The sequence below is a fragment of the Scyliorhinus torazame genome, chromosome 2, assembly GCF_047496885.1.
Source record: "Scyliorhinus torazame isolate Kashiwa2021f chromosome 2, sScyTor2.1, whole genome shotgun sequence".
NCBI lineage: Eukaryota > Metazoa > Chordata > Chondrichthyes > Carcharhiniformes > Scyliorhinidae > Scyliorhinus > Scyliorhinus torazame.
This window is the reverse complement of record NC_092708.1, coordinates 242,034,963-242,052,190: the sequence shown is the minus strand read 5'-3', so window position 1 is coordinate 242,052,190 and position 17,228 is coordinate 242,034,963. Positions and strand designations below refer to the sequence as shown.

The 17,228-nt window shown below is 43.3% G+C and overlaps 1 protein-coding gene and 1 non-coding gene across 2 annotated transcripts in view; both read right to left on the bottom strand.

Annotated features, from left to right (window-relative positions):
• The window catches only part of dcaf5 (ddb1 and cul4 associated factor 5), a 157,632-nt gene that overhangs the window by 56,365 nt on the left and 84,039 nt on the right, over positions 1–17,228 (bottom strand). The window contains exons 3-5 of the mRNA XM_072485650.1: positions 16,403–16,439; positions 14,304–14,440; positions 10,075–10,204 (exon numbers count right to left, since the gene is read on the bottom strand). Coding sequence (XP_072341751.1) covers positions 10,075–10,204; positions 14,304–14,440; positions 16,403–16,439 — 304 coding nt within the window. The remainder of the gene's footprint in view (positions 1–10,074; positions 10,205–14,303; positions 14,441–16,402; positions 16,440–17,228) is intronic.
• On the bottom strand, positions 9,054–9,157 carry LOC140408132 (U6 spliceosomal RNA). Its single transcript, XR_011940049.1, has one exon. It is a non-coding gene; the product is annotated as a U6 spliceosomal RNA (small nuclear RNA).

The window sequence follows — 17,228 nt, the reverse complement described above, 5'->3', positions numbered from 1 at the left end:
GCGGTGGTAAGGGGGAAATTTCTATCAGTTCAGGCACACAGTGAGAGAGTGAAGCAGGCTGAGAGGTTGAGGTTGGTGGGAGAACATCAGGAGGATGGACCAGAGATATTTGGTGGCGCCTGAGAAGGCATTGCTAAAGGAGAGGCAGAGGCTCCAGATGGAGTTTGAGCTGGCATCCACAGGAAAGGCGGTGGGACAATGCGTAGAGCCAGAGGGGCAGTGTATGAGCACGGGGAGAAAGCAAGCAGGATGCTTGCGCACCAGTTGAGGAAGCAGGCGGTGGTGAGGGAGATAGGATGGGTGAAGGACAGAGGGTCATGGAGGCGGATGGGGATGAAGTAGGTGGGGTGGGGGTGGGGTGTGTTGCAGGGACTAGGGCCCCCCGATTTGGCTGAGGGAGGTGAAGGATCAGTCAAAGAAGGACAAAGAACAGAGCAGTGTGGATTGTACCAACCAATCTCACTGTTGAACGTAGAGGCAAAGTTGTCGGCAAAGGTGTTGTCGACACGGATAGAGGATTGCGTGCCTGGGTTGATAGGAGAGAATCAGATGGGTTTTGTGAAAGGGCGGCAGTTGTTGCGAATGTATGGAGGCTGCTTAAAGTTATTATCATGCTCTTGGGAGTGCCGCGAAGTGGAGGTGGTGGTGGCAATGAACGCGGAGAAGGCATTCGATCAGGTCGAATGCGCATATTTGTTAGAGTTGTTGGGTCGGTTCGGGTTTGGGCAGGGGTTTGTGGATTGGGTTTGGCTGCTGTAAAAGATGCCTACAGCGAATGTTTGGATGAACAAGGTCAGCTTGGATTATTTTGGGTTACACCGGGGTACGAGGCAGTGGTGCCTGCTCTCTCCGCTGCTCTTTGCCATGGCGATTGAGCCACTGGCAATGGCGCTCAGGGGGTCGAGGAGGTGGAGGGAAATTGAGCGGGGCGGGGTCAAGCACAGAGTTTCTCTGTATATAGATGACCTCCTGTTGCTTTTTTTGGACCCGGTTGAGTACTTCGATACGATCATGGGGACTCTGGGGGAGTTTGGTCCTTTTTCGGGATACAAGCTGAATATGAGGAAAAGCAAGGTGTTCCCAATTAATGCCCAGGTCAGGAAAGAAGGCTGAAGAATTGCCTCTTCAGTTGGTGGGGACGGGCTTTCGCTATCTGGGATACAGGTGGCATGGAGTTGGGCCCAGCTGCACAAGCTGAACTTGATAGCCTGGAAATGGATTCTGCTGGCGGAACTCGGAGCCTCTGAAGGCAGGGGTATGGGTGAGCAATTTGGCAGAGTTCCTGCATTTGGAAAAGATCAAGTTTGCCATTCGAGGGGCGGAGGAGGGGTTCACCTTGAGGTGGAAGCTCTTTATCAACTTCTTTAAGGGGTATACCGCGGTCAGCTGTTTTATTTTTTGTTTGGATGGAGGTGAAAAGTTGGAAAAGGGAGGTGGGACCGGGGTGGCAGGCAGGGTGGGGTTTGTTACCTGCTGCCACAGATGGCTTTTCTATTTTTGTGTTTATGCTTCTATTAAAATGCCTTCAATAAAATGTTTTTCACTAAAAACATGGTCGTTGGTTTAAATGATAAAAGGAGAATTTTTTATCCGGTGTTCTGAACTTTCCTGCCCTTTCTGCCGGCAAGATCTTCTGGTCCCATCGATGGCGACCCCTCAGCAGAGCAGCCGGCCAGCATCGCAAAGACGCTGTTGACATCGGTGGGATCTTCCAGAAAAACACGCTGCGGGGGATGGGTGGGGAAGTGGTATCCCACCGCATAGGTCTGTTAAATTCTGTGCTAGCCAGGATTAAAACAGGCACCCACTCTGTCAAGGGAGCTAGTTCATCTTTCAATTTGGGTTCAATTCTTTTTGAAGCTTATAGGTACGTATATTTTAATGGCCGCAACTTTTGAAATACCTTTGGGGGGGGTGGTCCGTTAAGCAGGCATTCCTGAAATGTGGAATGATTATCTTTCCCTCATTTCAAACTAAACTGTCATCTCCAGTATCAGCGATGCTTTACTTCTTTTTCTATGCAAAAATCTAATTAATCAGCTGAAAGCTTTTTCAATGCTCAAAAATGACCAAAAATATTAAATCTATTTTCTCACCTCTAAAATTCATGCAATGCCATATTACATCAACAAATATCACAAAAGTAATTACTGAGGGTAGAATGACAGCTATTGCAACGAGCAAGTATCTGAGAGAAAAGACATTAAACATTTGAAAGATTTCCTGGACTAACAAATCACTCATCCATAATTAACAAATTATACATGTAGCTAAAAAGCTACCAAAAAAAAATGACTTAACACTTAAGTAATATTCAATTACCTTCAGAATGACCCAAAGCCCTTAAACCCCCACCCAACTTCTCCCTCGGAATCACACATCTTGATGCAATTCAGCAGTCACCCAACATCAACCCTTCTGGGCTCGTCCTGAAGAGAGATCCATGGGAAGCAATCTACCAAGCCTCCAAATAAATTCTCAGCTTTCAACACAGAGGACTTGGTCTTAACTGCCAGAATGCCAAATTTTTCATCCTCATCTGCCAATCAGTCAAACTAAACTGTCATCTCATAGCCACAATTGTTCAAAATATACACCAAAAACAGCTATAATGCTTTTAAACTAAAACTGCATGAGAAATAGTAACTGTCGAGATGACAGTCCACAAATCAGAGGCCACTCGGAGCAGCTAGCACTCTTCCCATTCTGAGAAGTGCATTCAGGTACAAACCAGCCAAACTCTTTGGTTAGAAGATCAATGCACCCTAGATGACATAAGAAGCACTTGCGCTTATAAATGGAGCTATAAAATATAAAAAACAAAGAGATGCTAAACTTGACTTGACTAGTTAGGCCTCAGCTGGAATATTGTGCACAATGCTGAGCACCATATTTATCAGAACCGGGTCTAACACCACTTCCTTTCTTGTCGAATTAGAGAATATCGATTGAGAAAGTTCTCCTGTGCACATACATCAGAAATTCTTCTCTTTCCCTACCAAAGCATTAAAACAACCCGAATATAGAGTGGGAAAAACAGAGTTTAATGTATTATCTATTTTTGTTACACGTCTTTGAAACTTGCTGATCTACTGCCTTCTCCATAAACAAAAATCTCTCTTTGTAACATCATCCCTTCTGATCCTCATCTCAAGCCAACTAGGTGGTCCTAGAACCATCCAGGAAATCTCTATACAAATGACTCCATACTGCCACTCACATTCCTCTTTTTCCTTTTCTATCATTTCTGAATGTTTGATAACCAGGATTATCAAGAACCCTTTCTAGACTTTGTTTGAACCATCGGTGGGATTCCCTTCTCCCCCAACAGTTTTTCTTTTTTTTTTTTTAATATGCATTTTATTACATACATGTATCAATACAGGTTACAGCGAATAAACACCCCAGGAAACATACTTCCCAAAAATCAACTATACAATCTGTACAGATTTTTCACCTTTTTCACCCTCTCTCCCCCGTGACGAACAGCTCCTCAAACACAGTCACAAACATTTCCTCAAACTCCCCTGTTGAGTCCCTTAACTCATACTTTATCTTCTCTAACCGCAGGAAGTCGTACAGGACACCCAACCAAGCTGCTACCCCCGGTGGCGGTGCCGGCTGCCACGCCAGTAAAATTTGCCGCCCTGCAATCAGAGAGGCGAAGGCCAAGACATCGGCCTTCCTCCTCTCCATGAGCTCCGGCTTCTCTGAAACCCCAAATATCGCCACCAAAGGGTCCGGGTCCACCTCCTCCTCCACTATCCTGGCTAAGACCGCAACACTCCTGCAAAGAATCTCGCACGAGTCATATGCACCCTGTACACCACCTTAAACAGTATCAGGCTCAACCTTGCACAAGAGGAGGTCCCATTTACCCTACGCAGTGCCTCACTCCATACTCCCCAATTGATCTCCCCTCCCAACTCCGCTTCCCATTTCTCCTTGGATCTTCACCACCCACTCACCCTCCTTGCTCCCCCAGCCACTTGTATATATTCCTAATTCTTCCCTCCCCTTCCACATCCGGAAGCAACAGTCGGTCCAGCAGTGTGTATCCCGGCAACTGAGGGAACCCCCTTCAGACTTTTTGTGCAAAGTCCCTAACCTGCAGATACCTGAACTCACTCCCCCTCAGCAACTCTACCCTCTCCCTTAGCTCCTCCAGAATGGCGAACCCTTCCTCCAAATACAGATCCCTCTCCTTGACCAGCCCCACTTCCCTCCACCTCCTGTATACACTATCCATCCCCCAGCTCAAATCCATGATTCTCATACAGCGGCGTTAACACTGACATCCCTTCCACCCTAAAATGCCTCCTCAACTGATTCCATATCTTCATTATGGACTGCACCACCGAGTTCCTTGAATACCTACTCAGAACCATTGACAACGCTGCCGTCACCATAGCCTTCAAACTAGACCCCTTACAAGATTCCTCCTCCATCCCAACCCACTCTACCCCTTCTCCTTCCCACCACCGCTGAACTTTGTCCACATTCGCCGCCCAATAATAATGAAGCAAGTTCGGCAACGCCAACCCCCCCTGCTGCCTCTGTAGCAGGGTCCTCTCCACCCTCTGCACCTTCCCCACCCATACAAAGTCAAAAATTATCGTGTCTATTTTCCTAAAAAAGCCTTTGGTATAAAGATCGGGAGAGCCTGAAAGATAAACAAGAACCTCGGCAGAATATTCATTTTCACCACTTGTAATACCTCAACCTTATTAATTACACGATAAAAATAGCAAAAGAGACAAAAGAAAAATAGCACAAGAGACAACCAAAATACTAAATTGTACAATTTAGTCTTTCAGTTGTCTCTTTTGCTATTTTCCCCTGAATCTGTTCCTTGTAATCTTTGGGATAGTCCTAATTTCACTTACCGTTTACATCTCAAGGTCTCATTTTTGCACCTCTCTATTTTCTAAGTTACACCGCCCTGCCCGTCCCCGCCACCACATAATTAACTTGATCCCACCCCAACACTACTAGTTAACCTCTCAGCAAGAACATTGGCTTTATTTAGATACAAACCATCCATTTAGTACAAGTGTCCTCTCTCTACTATTCCCCAGTGGCAGACCAAAGCTTGGACAATCTGAAACCCTCCCTCCTGCAGTTCTTCAGCCATATATTTTCCTGCACTCGCTTCCTGTTTCTGTTTTCATGAGCATGTGGCACTCGACGTAATCCTAAGATTATTACTTCTGAGGTGCTAATTTTGTAATCCTTCTCCTGGCTCTTGCTGAAGGACTATTATGTCTGCCAAAAGGAAGGAGTCCACACGGAGTTGCGAGGTTAAACAGGAGGTTTATTTCCAAGTACAGCAGAGAGTGGTACCCAACCGGTGAGTGCCAGCTGGTTCTAGGCTGGCCGGTTTTATACCGATGCCCTAGGTAGCTCTGGCCCTTTAGCGGGGGAGCACGTATTCCCCCAGGGATTCTGGGAATACCAGATCCCCAATGCCGTAGGCTTCAGGTTATGTCAGAATCTCAACAGTTTTTTCCACCTAGATCATTGGTTCCAACATAAACCAGGGCTTCTGGCTGTTCCCTGACTTCTCGTTGAATATTCAGCACTTGCTCATTAATGACCTTCATTTTGGTGCTAGGGAAGCAACATGCCATTCTGGAATCACATTTGCAATTATAGGAATGCCCCTAACCATCAAAACCTCGATGACAATTGCATTTCTATTCTTTCTTTTTCTGCCAAATATAGCCAAATCTCCCATGATGATGAGGGTGTGATTGTTACCGCATTCCTCCAAGCAGTAGTCAACGTCTCTGGTTTTCAAAATTGAAAACAGGTTAGCAAACGCCACTGGCTTGGAGAATTTCTACATTGTGTCTTCCTCCTTACTTGTCTGGCAGTCAACCATCCCTCACCACCTGCACCTCTGTAACTGTGGATGACTACATGTTGTCATCGTACGTTCGAGCAAATGTTCAGATTCCTGGATGCATGGCAGTAACTTCAATTGTTCAAGTCCCAAAACTCAGAATTTGAGCTCAAGTAATTGGTGGCCCTTCTTGCACACGTGGTTCTCCAGGATCTGTGAATTATCGTGGCGTTCTCACAAAGAACTGGATATGGATGCAATAGTGCCATCTCCAACAAGAGAATCAAACCATCGCCCTTAATATTCATTGACAATCCCCCACTATCAACATCCCAGAGGTTGTCATTGATCAGAAACGGAACTGGATCAGTCATATAAATAACGTGGCTGCAAGAGCAATCAGAGGCTGGGAATTCTGCAAAGAGTGATGCATGTCCTGAGTCCTTCAGGGCTGGTTTAGCACGGGGCTAAATAGCTGGCTTTTAAAGCAGACCAAGGCAGGCCAGCAGCGCGGGTTCAATTCCCGTACCAGCCTCCCCGAACAGGCGCCGGAATGTGGCGACTAGGGGCTTTTCACAGTAACTTCATTTGAAGTCCACCTGTGACAATACGCGATTTTAATTTCATTTTTTCATTTCCCTCTATTTTCTGATGCCACCGGTTCACGTGCTCTTATTTGTTTTCCTCCTGCACTGCTTCCCCTCAGAATGCCTCTTTCTACTGTCACCACGGTCATTAGCACCAGAATGAGGTGTGCTGGATATTTAACTACACTCTACGATGTCCCTGTCTGCTTTGAGGAATCTGGAGTTAGCTCACAGCATTAATTTGGTCTCCATCCAAAAGATTCTAAAGTTTTCATGCACTTCTCCTGTCTTTATTCTGCATTTGGCTTGGACACTTCATTCATGATCATTTCATTTATTTACACAGCAGAACCAGAGATCCTTCAGAATTCTGCTCATCATTCAAGAAACAACAAAGGCCTACAAAGAATGGTTCCAGGGATGAGAAATTTCAGTTATGAGGATATATTGGAGGGGTTGGGTCTGTTCTCCTTGGAGAGAAGGCTAAGAGGAGATTTGATAGTGATGTTCAAAATCATGAGGCAGGTGGACAGAGTAGATAGGGAGAAACTGTTCCTGTCCTTAAAAGGATCAAGAATGAGAGGGCACAGGTTTAAATTGGTTGGCAAAAGAAGCAAATGTGACAGTTGAAAAATCTTCTTCACACAGGTGTGGAATGAAGTGTGGTGGAGGCAGATTCAATCAAGGCATTAAAGAGGGTATTAGAGATTACTTGAATAGAAACAATGTGCAGAGATACAGGGAAAAGACAGGGGAAATGGCACCAAGTCAGGCACTGTTTTGGAGAGCCGGTGCATGGGCCAAATGGCCTCCTTCTGCGGGTGAACAATTCTGTAATTCCATAATTTTCCAAATGTACTGATTGGTTAGTTTGGGTGTCCAAGGCTTAGCAAGTTAGGGTGTCAGAAGCGAGTGTAAAAAAAATCAGTTGGAATTAGAAAAACAAGGTTATATCTATGGTTTTTTAAAAAGAATTAAAAATGTATGGAAATTACTAACAATTATGCATACTTTGTCAGGTTAATCAAGCTATTCTGTGAATTTACAATAAGACAGAATTTTATAATTTCCGTCACTATTCTTGCAATTTTAATTTGCAGCACGGTGGCAGTGCTTCTCAGCACCAGGGACTCGGGTTCAATCCCCGCTTGGGTCACTGTCTGTGTGGAGTCTACACGTTCGCCCAGTGTCTGCGTGGGTTTCCTCCGGAGGTGCTCCGGTTCCCTCCCACAAGTTCCGAAAGACGTGCTTGTTAGGTAAATTGGACATTCTGAATTCTCCCTCTGTGTACCCGAACAGGCGCCGGAATATGGCGACTAGGGGCTTTTCACTGTAACTTCATTGCAGTGTTAATGTAAGCCTACTTGTGACACTAATAAAGATTATCAATAAACTTGTTTAAAAAACCTTGTTATTCGAGTTGGATAATAAAAAATGTAAATATTAGTTCCCCAAATTCGATTTGATTACTATCTATGGATATCTATAAACTATCTATAGATTTGATTACTATCCAAAGATGTGCAGGTTAGGTGGATTGGCTATGCTAAATTGCCCTTAGTGTCCGGAAAGATTAGGTGGGGTTATGGGGATTGGGTGGAGACGTGGGCTTAAGTGGGGTGCTCTTTCCAAGGGCCAGTGCAGACTCGATGGGCCAAATGGCCTCCTTCTGCGCTGTAAATTCTATGATTCTATAGCCAATTTCATAACTGAATAGTTTAATTACTAGAGTGCTCCCCACATAATGGTTTAATTATCCCAGAAAACTCTCTTCAACTTTATTATATCATACCCAGTGGATCAATTATCACTAAAACAAAATCAATCCAAACTATTATGGCACTTTTTCTTTTAAAATACAAAAAGAAATCAACATAAAAGCAATTTTACAATTCCAATGTATATGAATTATTCAGATTTATCTCTGAGGATACTTCAAGATTCATCTATAATCAATTTTTGATATTTCAAATTGTTTTTGTTAACAAATAGAATTACGCAAAGAAATTATGTAACTTAAATGACACCAAGTGGGAACTTGTGAAAAAAACTGAATTAGCAAATAATATGCATTAAGCAACTTTGAATTAAGGCTGCACTTGCAATATTGTTCCACCAAAGCTGAAGAGTAAAGCTTACAAAGCTTTTGAATACTTGCAACTTATAACATTTAAGAAAGTCTAGAATTTAGAAATGATGCGTACAAAATTAATGAGGTTAAGGTTTTAAAATTGTAGGTTTTGCACATCTTGCCAATTTAGAGCCAACATTGCAGATGGTCAAGTCACATAGTAAAACAGTCTACTGTGAAGGCTTTATTGTTGTTTTCAAGGGCACGCCGCACAAGATTTAAATTGGTCAAACCTGCCAATCCTACCAGGTGCCTTATGAATCTGCGTCCAAAGATGTGCAGGTTAGGTGGATTGGCCATGATAAATTGCCCTTAGTGTCCAAAATTTCCCTTAGTGTTGGGTGGGGTTACTGGGTTATGGGGATAGGGTGGAGGTGTGGACCTTGGGTAGGGTGCTCTGTCCAAGAGCCGGTGCAGACTCGATGGGCCGAATGGCCTCCTTCTGCACTGTAAATTCTATGAACTCTACGTGCTGCAATGCTTTCAAAATGCAAAACTGGAACCCTTCACAAATGTGTGTCATCTTTGCACAGGGGCCATGCTAATTGTCTCTCTATCATTCCAATTTAGTATATGTTCTGCTAAAGCCAGCACTATAATCAGTGAAACTTAGGTAATGGTGATGGGAACTAGAGTCCGGCTGCATGCTGAAACCTAGGATTGAACCAGGAACCTGAAGATCTTCGGTCTAAATCTCTCCCAACTGAGCTATTTCAGCTGATAATACAGAGTCTGCGGTGCTACAGGACTGAGACGTCTTATTTGAAAGCGCCTGGTGCTGTGACGACAAAGGTATTGGAACGGAACGTAACAAACACCATGACTATTTTAAGACAGGTTAGTGTCCTTGGCCAGTACAGGGATCGAACCTGCGATGTTTGCCATTCTTAGCACCACGTTCTAACTATCTGAGCCAACGGGCCAGCGGCTTAAAACTATTAATCGACCAAACTGATCAGGTTCAAACTCAGAACCTCCTGTTTACTAGACAGGCATTTTAACCAACTAAGCTACCGTGCCATCTGGCAACAGACAAGAAATTGTTAATGGTTTCATGGTCATCATTAGACTTTTCATTACAGATTTTAACTGAATTTGAATTTCACCATCTGCTGAGGTGGGATTACAACCGGGGTCCCCTAAGCATTGTCCAGGATCTCTGGATTCCGAGGCCAGTGACAATACCAGTATGCCACCAACTCCCTTGGCCAATTGCCCAGTTGGTCAATTATATGAGCTGTTGAATTACAGAGACCTCTTAACTAAATGCCACGTCACCTAATCAACTGCTGAGGATGCCAATGTTCTTTTAATTCATTACAGTAAAAAAAACTTGATAGCACTAACCATATGTTACATTTCGATTAGCTCTAGAGTGGCCCCACCCTTTTCACCTATAGGATAGCTTTTGGAATCACTATCAGTTTTGCTATGCAGGCTTCTGCATGAATCTTTCTTACTGGCAAAGCTAAAGTTCAAACCCTGAAAGACAAAGTGTAAAATTAGCTCACCTTCGAGGCTTGCGGATATCCCACAGGCCCACTCCTTCTTTGGAATTTGCAGTAGCCAAGAGTCTGGGCTCCACGGGGTTAAACATCACACTGTGAAAGGCCGATGGGTAATTTGCCAGACAAAATGGTTCTGGAAAAAGCAAAATGCATTTAAAGGCCAAAACTTGAAGACGTGGAATAAAGTTACAAGCCAAGTTTCATTCAAGATAGTAATTCAGAACTATTATATAAACAGGCTGTAATGGCCCAGGATTTGCTGCAGAGGGGGCATCTCACTGGGTTTGGGTTCTCGCTGGATTTCTTCACTCATGCACGAGTGCTACAGATTTCTGTAAGTGTGAATTGATAACAGAGCATATTTGGGACCTGGATGAGCCATAGGACGACTTATAGCTCAAATTAACCAATTGAATTTAAGTGAATTGAACCTAAATGCCTAGCAGAGCCCCGAAGCATGCATTATTTCCAGAATCAGCATGTTAATAATTGATTACTTACAAATTATATATCCAAATTTCTGGCGGTGGGGAGGAGAGAGATATAATTAATGCTTGCCGAGCTGAAACCAATTTAGTACTGACTTTAATCACAGCCATAATTCATCGCAACTCAATTTAACAAATCTGTTTAGCTGCCACTCTGGTTCGGTGTTTTATGTGGTATGTGCAGAATAACAGTCATTTAATTGCTGACTGGTTTTAAAGAGGAAGACCACTGGAAACGTAAAATACGTCAAACTGCGTTCTTATAACATTAAACAACAGCCCAAACTTTCTGCGATGAGTTTAATTTGTAGTTGTGGCACAAATGCTGAATTATCTGTGAAACATGGAGGTTGACAGCGAGTTCTGGATTTTGCAAGACTAATGGCAAAACGGCACTAAATGCGTGACGAGTCATAACACAATGTGTACATGCTCCACACTTGCACGCCAATAGTGATGTGCGTCTTTAACTAGTCATTATTTTGCCAGCAAATTCTGTCTTTTTGATACCGAACCACCATTTATAATGTTGAAGCGAACAGATTGTTTGCTTCAACATTAAATTTAATTCAGTGTCGGGTATATTCACTGAAGGATAGAAGATATATATTTAAATTCAGATTAAAATAAACACCAATGGATTTGGATATCAGAAGTTATTTAAAAGGATCCTTATGTGCACCTTGTTGAAAAGCAGACAATTTATGTCTAGCACTTGCAGCATTTTTTACAAATTGCATGTTTCAGGTCAACTGTGTAGGTAGCCATATCAGGAAGAAACAGCAGAGTTAAATTTCACCGTCAAACTATAGCTCTTCTGCAACCATATAAGCATAAACACACTTTTTAAAATGTTTTTGTTAGAGTACCCAATTCATTTTTTCCAATTAAGGGACAATTTAGCATGGCCAATCCACCTAGCTTGCACATTTTTGGGCTGTGGGGGCGAAACCCACGCAATACGGGGAGAATGTGCAAACTCCACAGTGACCCAGAGCCGGGAACGAACCTGGGATCTCGGCACCGTGAGGCCACAGTGCTAACCCACTGCGCCACCGTGCTGCCCTCAGCATAAACACACTTGCATGGTAGGTGAATTGGTATAAAGACCATAAGACATAGGAGCAGAATTAGGCCACTTGGCCCATTGAATGCTCCGCCATTCAATCATGGCTGATATTTTCTCATCTCCATTCTCCTGCCTTCTCCCCATAACCCCTGATCCACTTATTAATCAAGAATCTATCTATCTCTGCCTTAAAGACACTCAGTGAATTGGCCTCCACAGCCCTCTACGGCAGAGTTCCACAAATTCACCACCCTCTGGCTGTAGCAATTCCTCCTCACCTCTGTTTTAAAGGATCGTCCCTTTAATCTGAGATGGTGTCCTCTGGTTCTAGTTTTTCCTACAAGTGGAAACATCCTCTCCACGTCCACTCTATCCAGGCCTCGCAGTATCTTGTACGTTTCAATAAGATCCCCTCTCATCCTTCTAAACTCCAACGAGTACAGACCCAGAGTCCTCAAACGTTCCTCATACGACACGTTCTTCATTCCAGGGATCATTCTTGTGAACCACCTCTGGACCCTTTCCAAGGCCAGCACATCCTTCCTTAGATATGGGACCCAAAACTGCTCACAATACTCCAATCGGGGTCTGACCAGAGCCTTATACAGCCTCAGAAGTACATCCCTGGTCTTGTATTCTAGCCCTCTAGACATGAATGCTAACATTGCATTTGCCTTCTTAACTGCCGACTGAACCTGCACATTAACCTTAAGAGAATTGTGAACAAGGACTCAAGTCCCTTTGTGTTTCTGCTTTCTGAAGCATTTCCCATTTAGAAAATAGTCTATGCCTAGATTCCTCCTTCCAAAGTGCATAACCTCACACTTTTCCACATTGTATTTCATTTGCCACTTCATTGTCCACTCTCCTAGCTTGTCCAAGTCCTTCTGCAGCCCTCTTGCTTCCTCAATACTACCTGTCCCTCCACAGATCTTTGTATCATCTGCAAACTTAGCAACAGTGCCTTCAGTACCTTCTTCCAGATCATTAATGTATATTGTAAAAAGTTCTGTCCCAGCACAGACCCGAGGCACACCACTAGTGACCGGCTGCCATCCTGAAAAAGACCCCTTTATCCCCACTCTTTGCCTTCTGCCAGTCAGCCAATCCTCTATCCATGCCAGGATCTTACCCGTAACACCATGGGCTTTTAACTGATTTAACAGCCTCCTATGTGGCACCATGTCAAAGGCATTCTGGAAATCTTAATAAATCACGTCCACTGATTCTCCTTTGTCTAACTTGCATGTTACCGCCTCAAAGAACTCCAACAGATTTGTCAGACACGACCTCCCATTGACAAAGCCGTGCTGACTCAGTCCTCTTTTACCATGCACTTCCAAGTGCTTCGCGATCTCATCTTTAATAACAGACTCTAAAATCTTACCAATGACCGAAGTCAGGCTAACCAGCCTATAATTTCCTGTCTTCTGCCTCCCTCCCTTCTTAAACAGTGGTGTTACATTAGCCACTCTTTATCTTTAACTTTCTTTTGTTGCCATATTGTCATGAAAACTCAATTAGAGAAAATGAAAGCAATTGCACTAGGTTTGATCAGTAAATTTAAATAATCATATCTACACAAACTGGCTGTCTAATTGTCTTGAATACAATACTGGCATTAGAAGATAATATAGCTGGCATTTAATCTAGAGAATGATTTTTAGCTACTTGTTCGTTAAGCAAAATGAATAAACAGTGAGTATTGACTGAGGCACTCCATCACTGATCAATCCTGTATACCTCAAGTCATTAGGCAGAGCTACAGATAGGAGAAACAATAAATGCAACAACTTGTATTTATCTAGTACTTTCAATGCAGAAAGGAGTCTTAAAGCATTTCACAGAAGCACAGCCAGAAATAAATGGATGCTGATTTAATGAGATAAAAGAGAGGTGATCAAAAGCTTGCTCAATGAGCTGATTTTAATTGATGGGGTTGGGGTGTTCTCAAAGAAGATGGAACAAATGGAGAGGTTCAGGGAGGGAATTCCAAGGCTTAAAGATATGTCTTATAGAAGGGAATATTTTGGGATTGTTGAGAGTGGATTTTGATGGGGAAGGGCATTATGTGAAAGTATTCCCCAATGTTCGTTTTCTTCTTTCACTAGCATATCTTATATGATTCTTAGTTCTGCTTATTAAATGAGAGAGAGAGCTTGCAAACAGAGTGTGCAACCAGATGAGATTGTGAGCAGAGACTGTGACAGTGTTGTGAGCTACCTCAGATAGTCTACTGGTTTGGAAAAAAAAAAAAATCACATGGACAAAACAGTCTGATTGCAAATTTGTAGTATAAGTGTGCATTTTCAGTCATAAATAAATAGGGGGAGGGGATGAAATAAAGGCCAATTTTTAAGCTCTTCAAAGTGAGGGTCAAGTGTTGGGAAATTTGCTTATAAAGCAGAATTGCACCCATTTAGAAAAACACCCAAGTATATTTTGGAATAGTTTCCCTGGATATGAACCTTTTTGGGTGGGGAAGGGAGAGGGTCACAATTATCGACTCTCTTTACGCACAGTGAAGTATATCAAGGCCAGAGTGCTAAGGATATTCCATTCAAAGACAACTATAGTCAGTCACACACCACACACATGCAAACAAAAAGGCTCTACTCGAGTTCTACAATCAACATTGTCTGAACTACATGGGTTATATTGCATGTACCACTCACCTCCATGCGAGTCCCGAATATCCCAGATGAGAACTCTGCCATCATCTGAGGAACTGGCAAACACATTGTCATTCACAGGACTCACGGACAGGCCGTATACAGCATCGTCATGGGGGAAGACACTCACTATTTCAGTGCTGAAAGAAAATGATAGATAATGAAAACGTACCTGAATTTGCACGGTTAACAATTCCACCTTAGCTGCTAACTGTGAGGAGATGTGAGGAACAGAAGAAAGTAAACTCCCATCACAACAGAAAGGAGTGAGCGAGAGAGCAAAGTTGAGAAATAGTCGCAAGTAACAATGGCGTGATTCAGCACACACAAGCTAAAGTCCCCTCAACAGTGTGTTTAGCACTGGGATGTTTCGCCCCGCCGATGCTGTATTTAAGCTCGCCAGTAGGAAAGGCGCCTCGCAGATCAGGGTGACGTTTTGTCTGGTAGGCCCGATCCCTTCCCCCCCACGCGCACACACACACACACACACACACAACATTGGGGAGGCCCCAGGAGCCCCCCCCTCTACCTGGCAAGGCCCTCCCCGGGTCCAAAACTTGGATATGCCAACCTAGCACCTGGGGGTGGCACAGTCAGATTGCCATGCCGGCAGTGCCAAGGTGCCACGCTGCCCTGTCCCCGACCACCCGGGTGGGTCTCCAATGGCCTGGGAGACCCAGCATGGTACCATTCTGACTGGTCCATGTCTGTGTGGACCAGTACTAAACGGCACCTTGGTGTGTCTCCCTTTACTCATTCCTCACCTCCCAAAATGAGCACAGCAATTGTTTTTTTTAAATTAATTTTTAAAAATATATTTAGAGTACCCAATTCTTTTTTTCCCATTAAGGGGAAATTTAGAGTGGCAAATCCACCTACCCTGCTCATCTTTTGGGTTGTCGGGGTGAGACGCCCACAGACATGGGGAGGATGTGCAAACTCCAGTGGCCTGGGGCCGGGGTCGAACCTAGTTCCTCGGCGCCATGAGGCAGCAGTGTTAACCACTGCTTCACCATGCCACCCGTAGCAATTTTTCTTAACACTTAATTTAACTTGCCAGTTAGTGCTGCTCAGAAGCATTGTAAAGACGCATTCTTTTATCAAAGATTAAAAGCGACCATGCAGTAAACCAAAAGCATTCAGGGCAAATTGAACACAGCCGTATGTCTATAGAACAGATTATATATAAATACTGTAGTATTCACTACAGAGCACAATTTGATTTTTTGAAAGAACATACAAAGCTTTCTAGACAGCTCTAGATGGATAGCACATTCATTAAAAACGGTCTGCTTTACAGATCGGTGTACATAAAAACCCTGCTGCCAAGTATTCCAAGTTCAGTATTTGAACCCATGTGGGTGGACCGAGTAGTCTTGTATTTGTACGGCTGACTTTCAACAGGACAAACATATGTTTGCACTCATGCTTGTTCCAACTAAAAACTGGCACGGTTGAAGTCATACTGTTTCATTTACATATGAAACCAGGGATTCTAATGCTATTCTACAACCACTGAAGTGGTTTGTTCAAATGGGACTGAATGGTACATACACAAGCTCATGTCAGACCCAGAGCCAGTCACCCGCAGTGTCTACTTTCACCTCCAAAATATCACCCAGCCCACCCTTGTTCGCACTGCAGCCCACACTGTTCACATCTTGAAGCATTGGCAGCCTCCCAGATTTCACTGCTGAACCCATCACCAACTTTACTGTTTGCACCTTACCCTGTATGGAGGCTATCACCCCAGTTTTACCATAACATCAAAACCACACCCAAATTAGATTGGCATGCATAAAAATTCAGACTGGTATCTAACTAGCCAGAATGACTTATTAAATCAGTACCATTTAGTAAACACAAAATCTGATGAATATTTTTACATTCAGACATGAACTTCGGAATGCTGTAACCAAGCCAATCAGATCATTCATTGCACTTCTTTATTCTGCACACTCCAAACAGGAATCTACAAGTATAGTGCACTCAATTGTTATTTTAATAGTTTTTCTGAAGTATAGATTTTGTTCCCGTGTGCTTCTGTGAACCTCTGCCCTTTTATAAATGCTGTTTCAGATTGAAGTTACTTTTTTTCTTACCTTTGAACATCATGAACAATCACTTGCTCATCATTTCCTACAAGAAAGAAAAAAGGAAGGGAATTAGCCATCAAAAAAAAAGGAGTTTATTCAAAAGAAGTTGCTGTTGAGAAACTAGTTTTACTTGTACTGACAACAATCCCAGGGGCCAACTATCCTTGTTAGTTTATAGACAAGCACTGAAATGCTGATTAATTTTGCACTTAAAAGCAGTGAACACAAAGTGCTGTACATTAGTGTAAAACTTTAAATCATTGAAAGTATAATCATCATACAGCTTTTTGTCCACAAGAGAGCCAATACACCTCCTGGCCTATGGCTTTGTTGCCTGTATGTTCAACTTTACCACGCTTCCTGCACTGGGTCACTCGTGTCAAATTGCATTTTTGTTTCTAATCAGCTGGGTGTCATGCGAAAGAGTAACATAATCCCTCCGTCTCCAAGCCAGCTTTCTATTTTTCTGTTTGGGTGACAGAGTAAATGTACTCCTCGAGTAGGATTACCCTCTCCTCCACTAGGGTGCAGCCTAGCACGCTTCAGACTTTCAGATGTTCATTTTGGGTTCGGGAGCATGGCCAGAGATTGAACAGTGGAAGCTAAATAGCTTACCATGATCTAAATTCACCTTTCATCTAGTAGAACGCGTGCTTTCTAGACTTACAATGATTTACATTTCCCACACTGCTTAATAAAACATAAACACTCAAAAGGTCATGAACATTTTACTTTTCATTTTACCATTTGTTCGTGCGATGCAAGGTGACTGGCAAAGCCCAGTCTTGCAGCTATATCCAGGCTAGCTTGGTCAGTTGTCACTAATCATTCG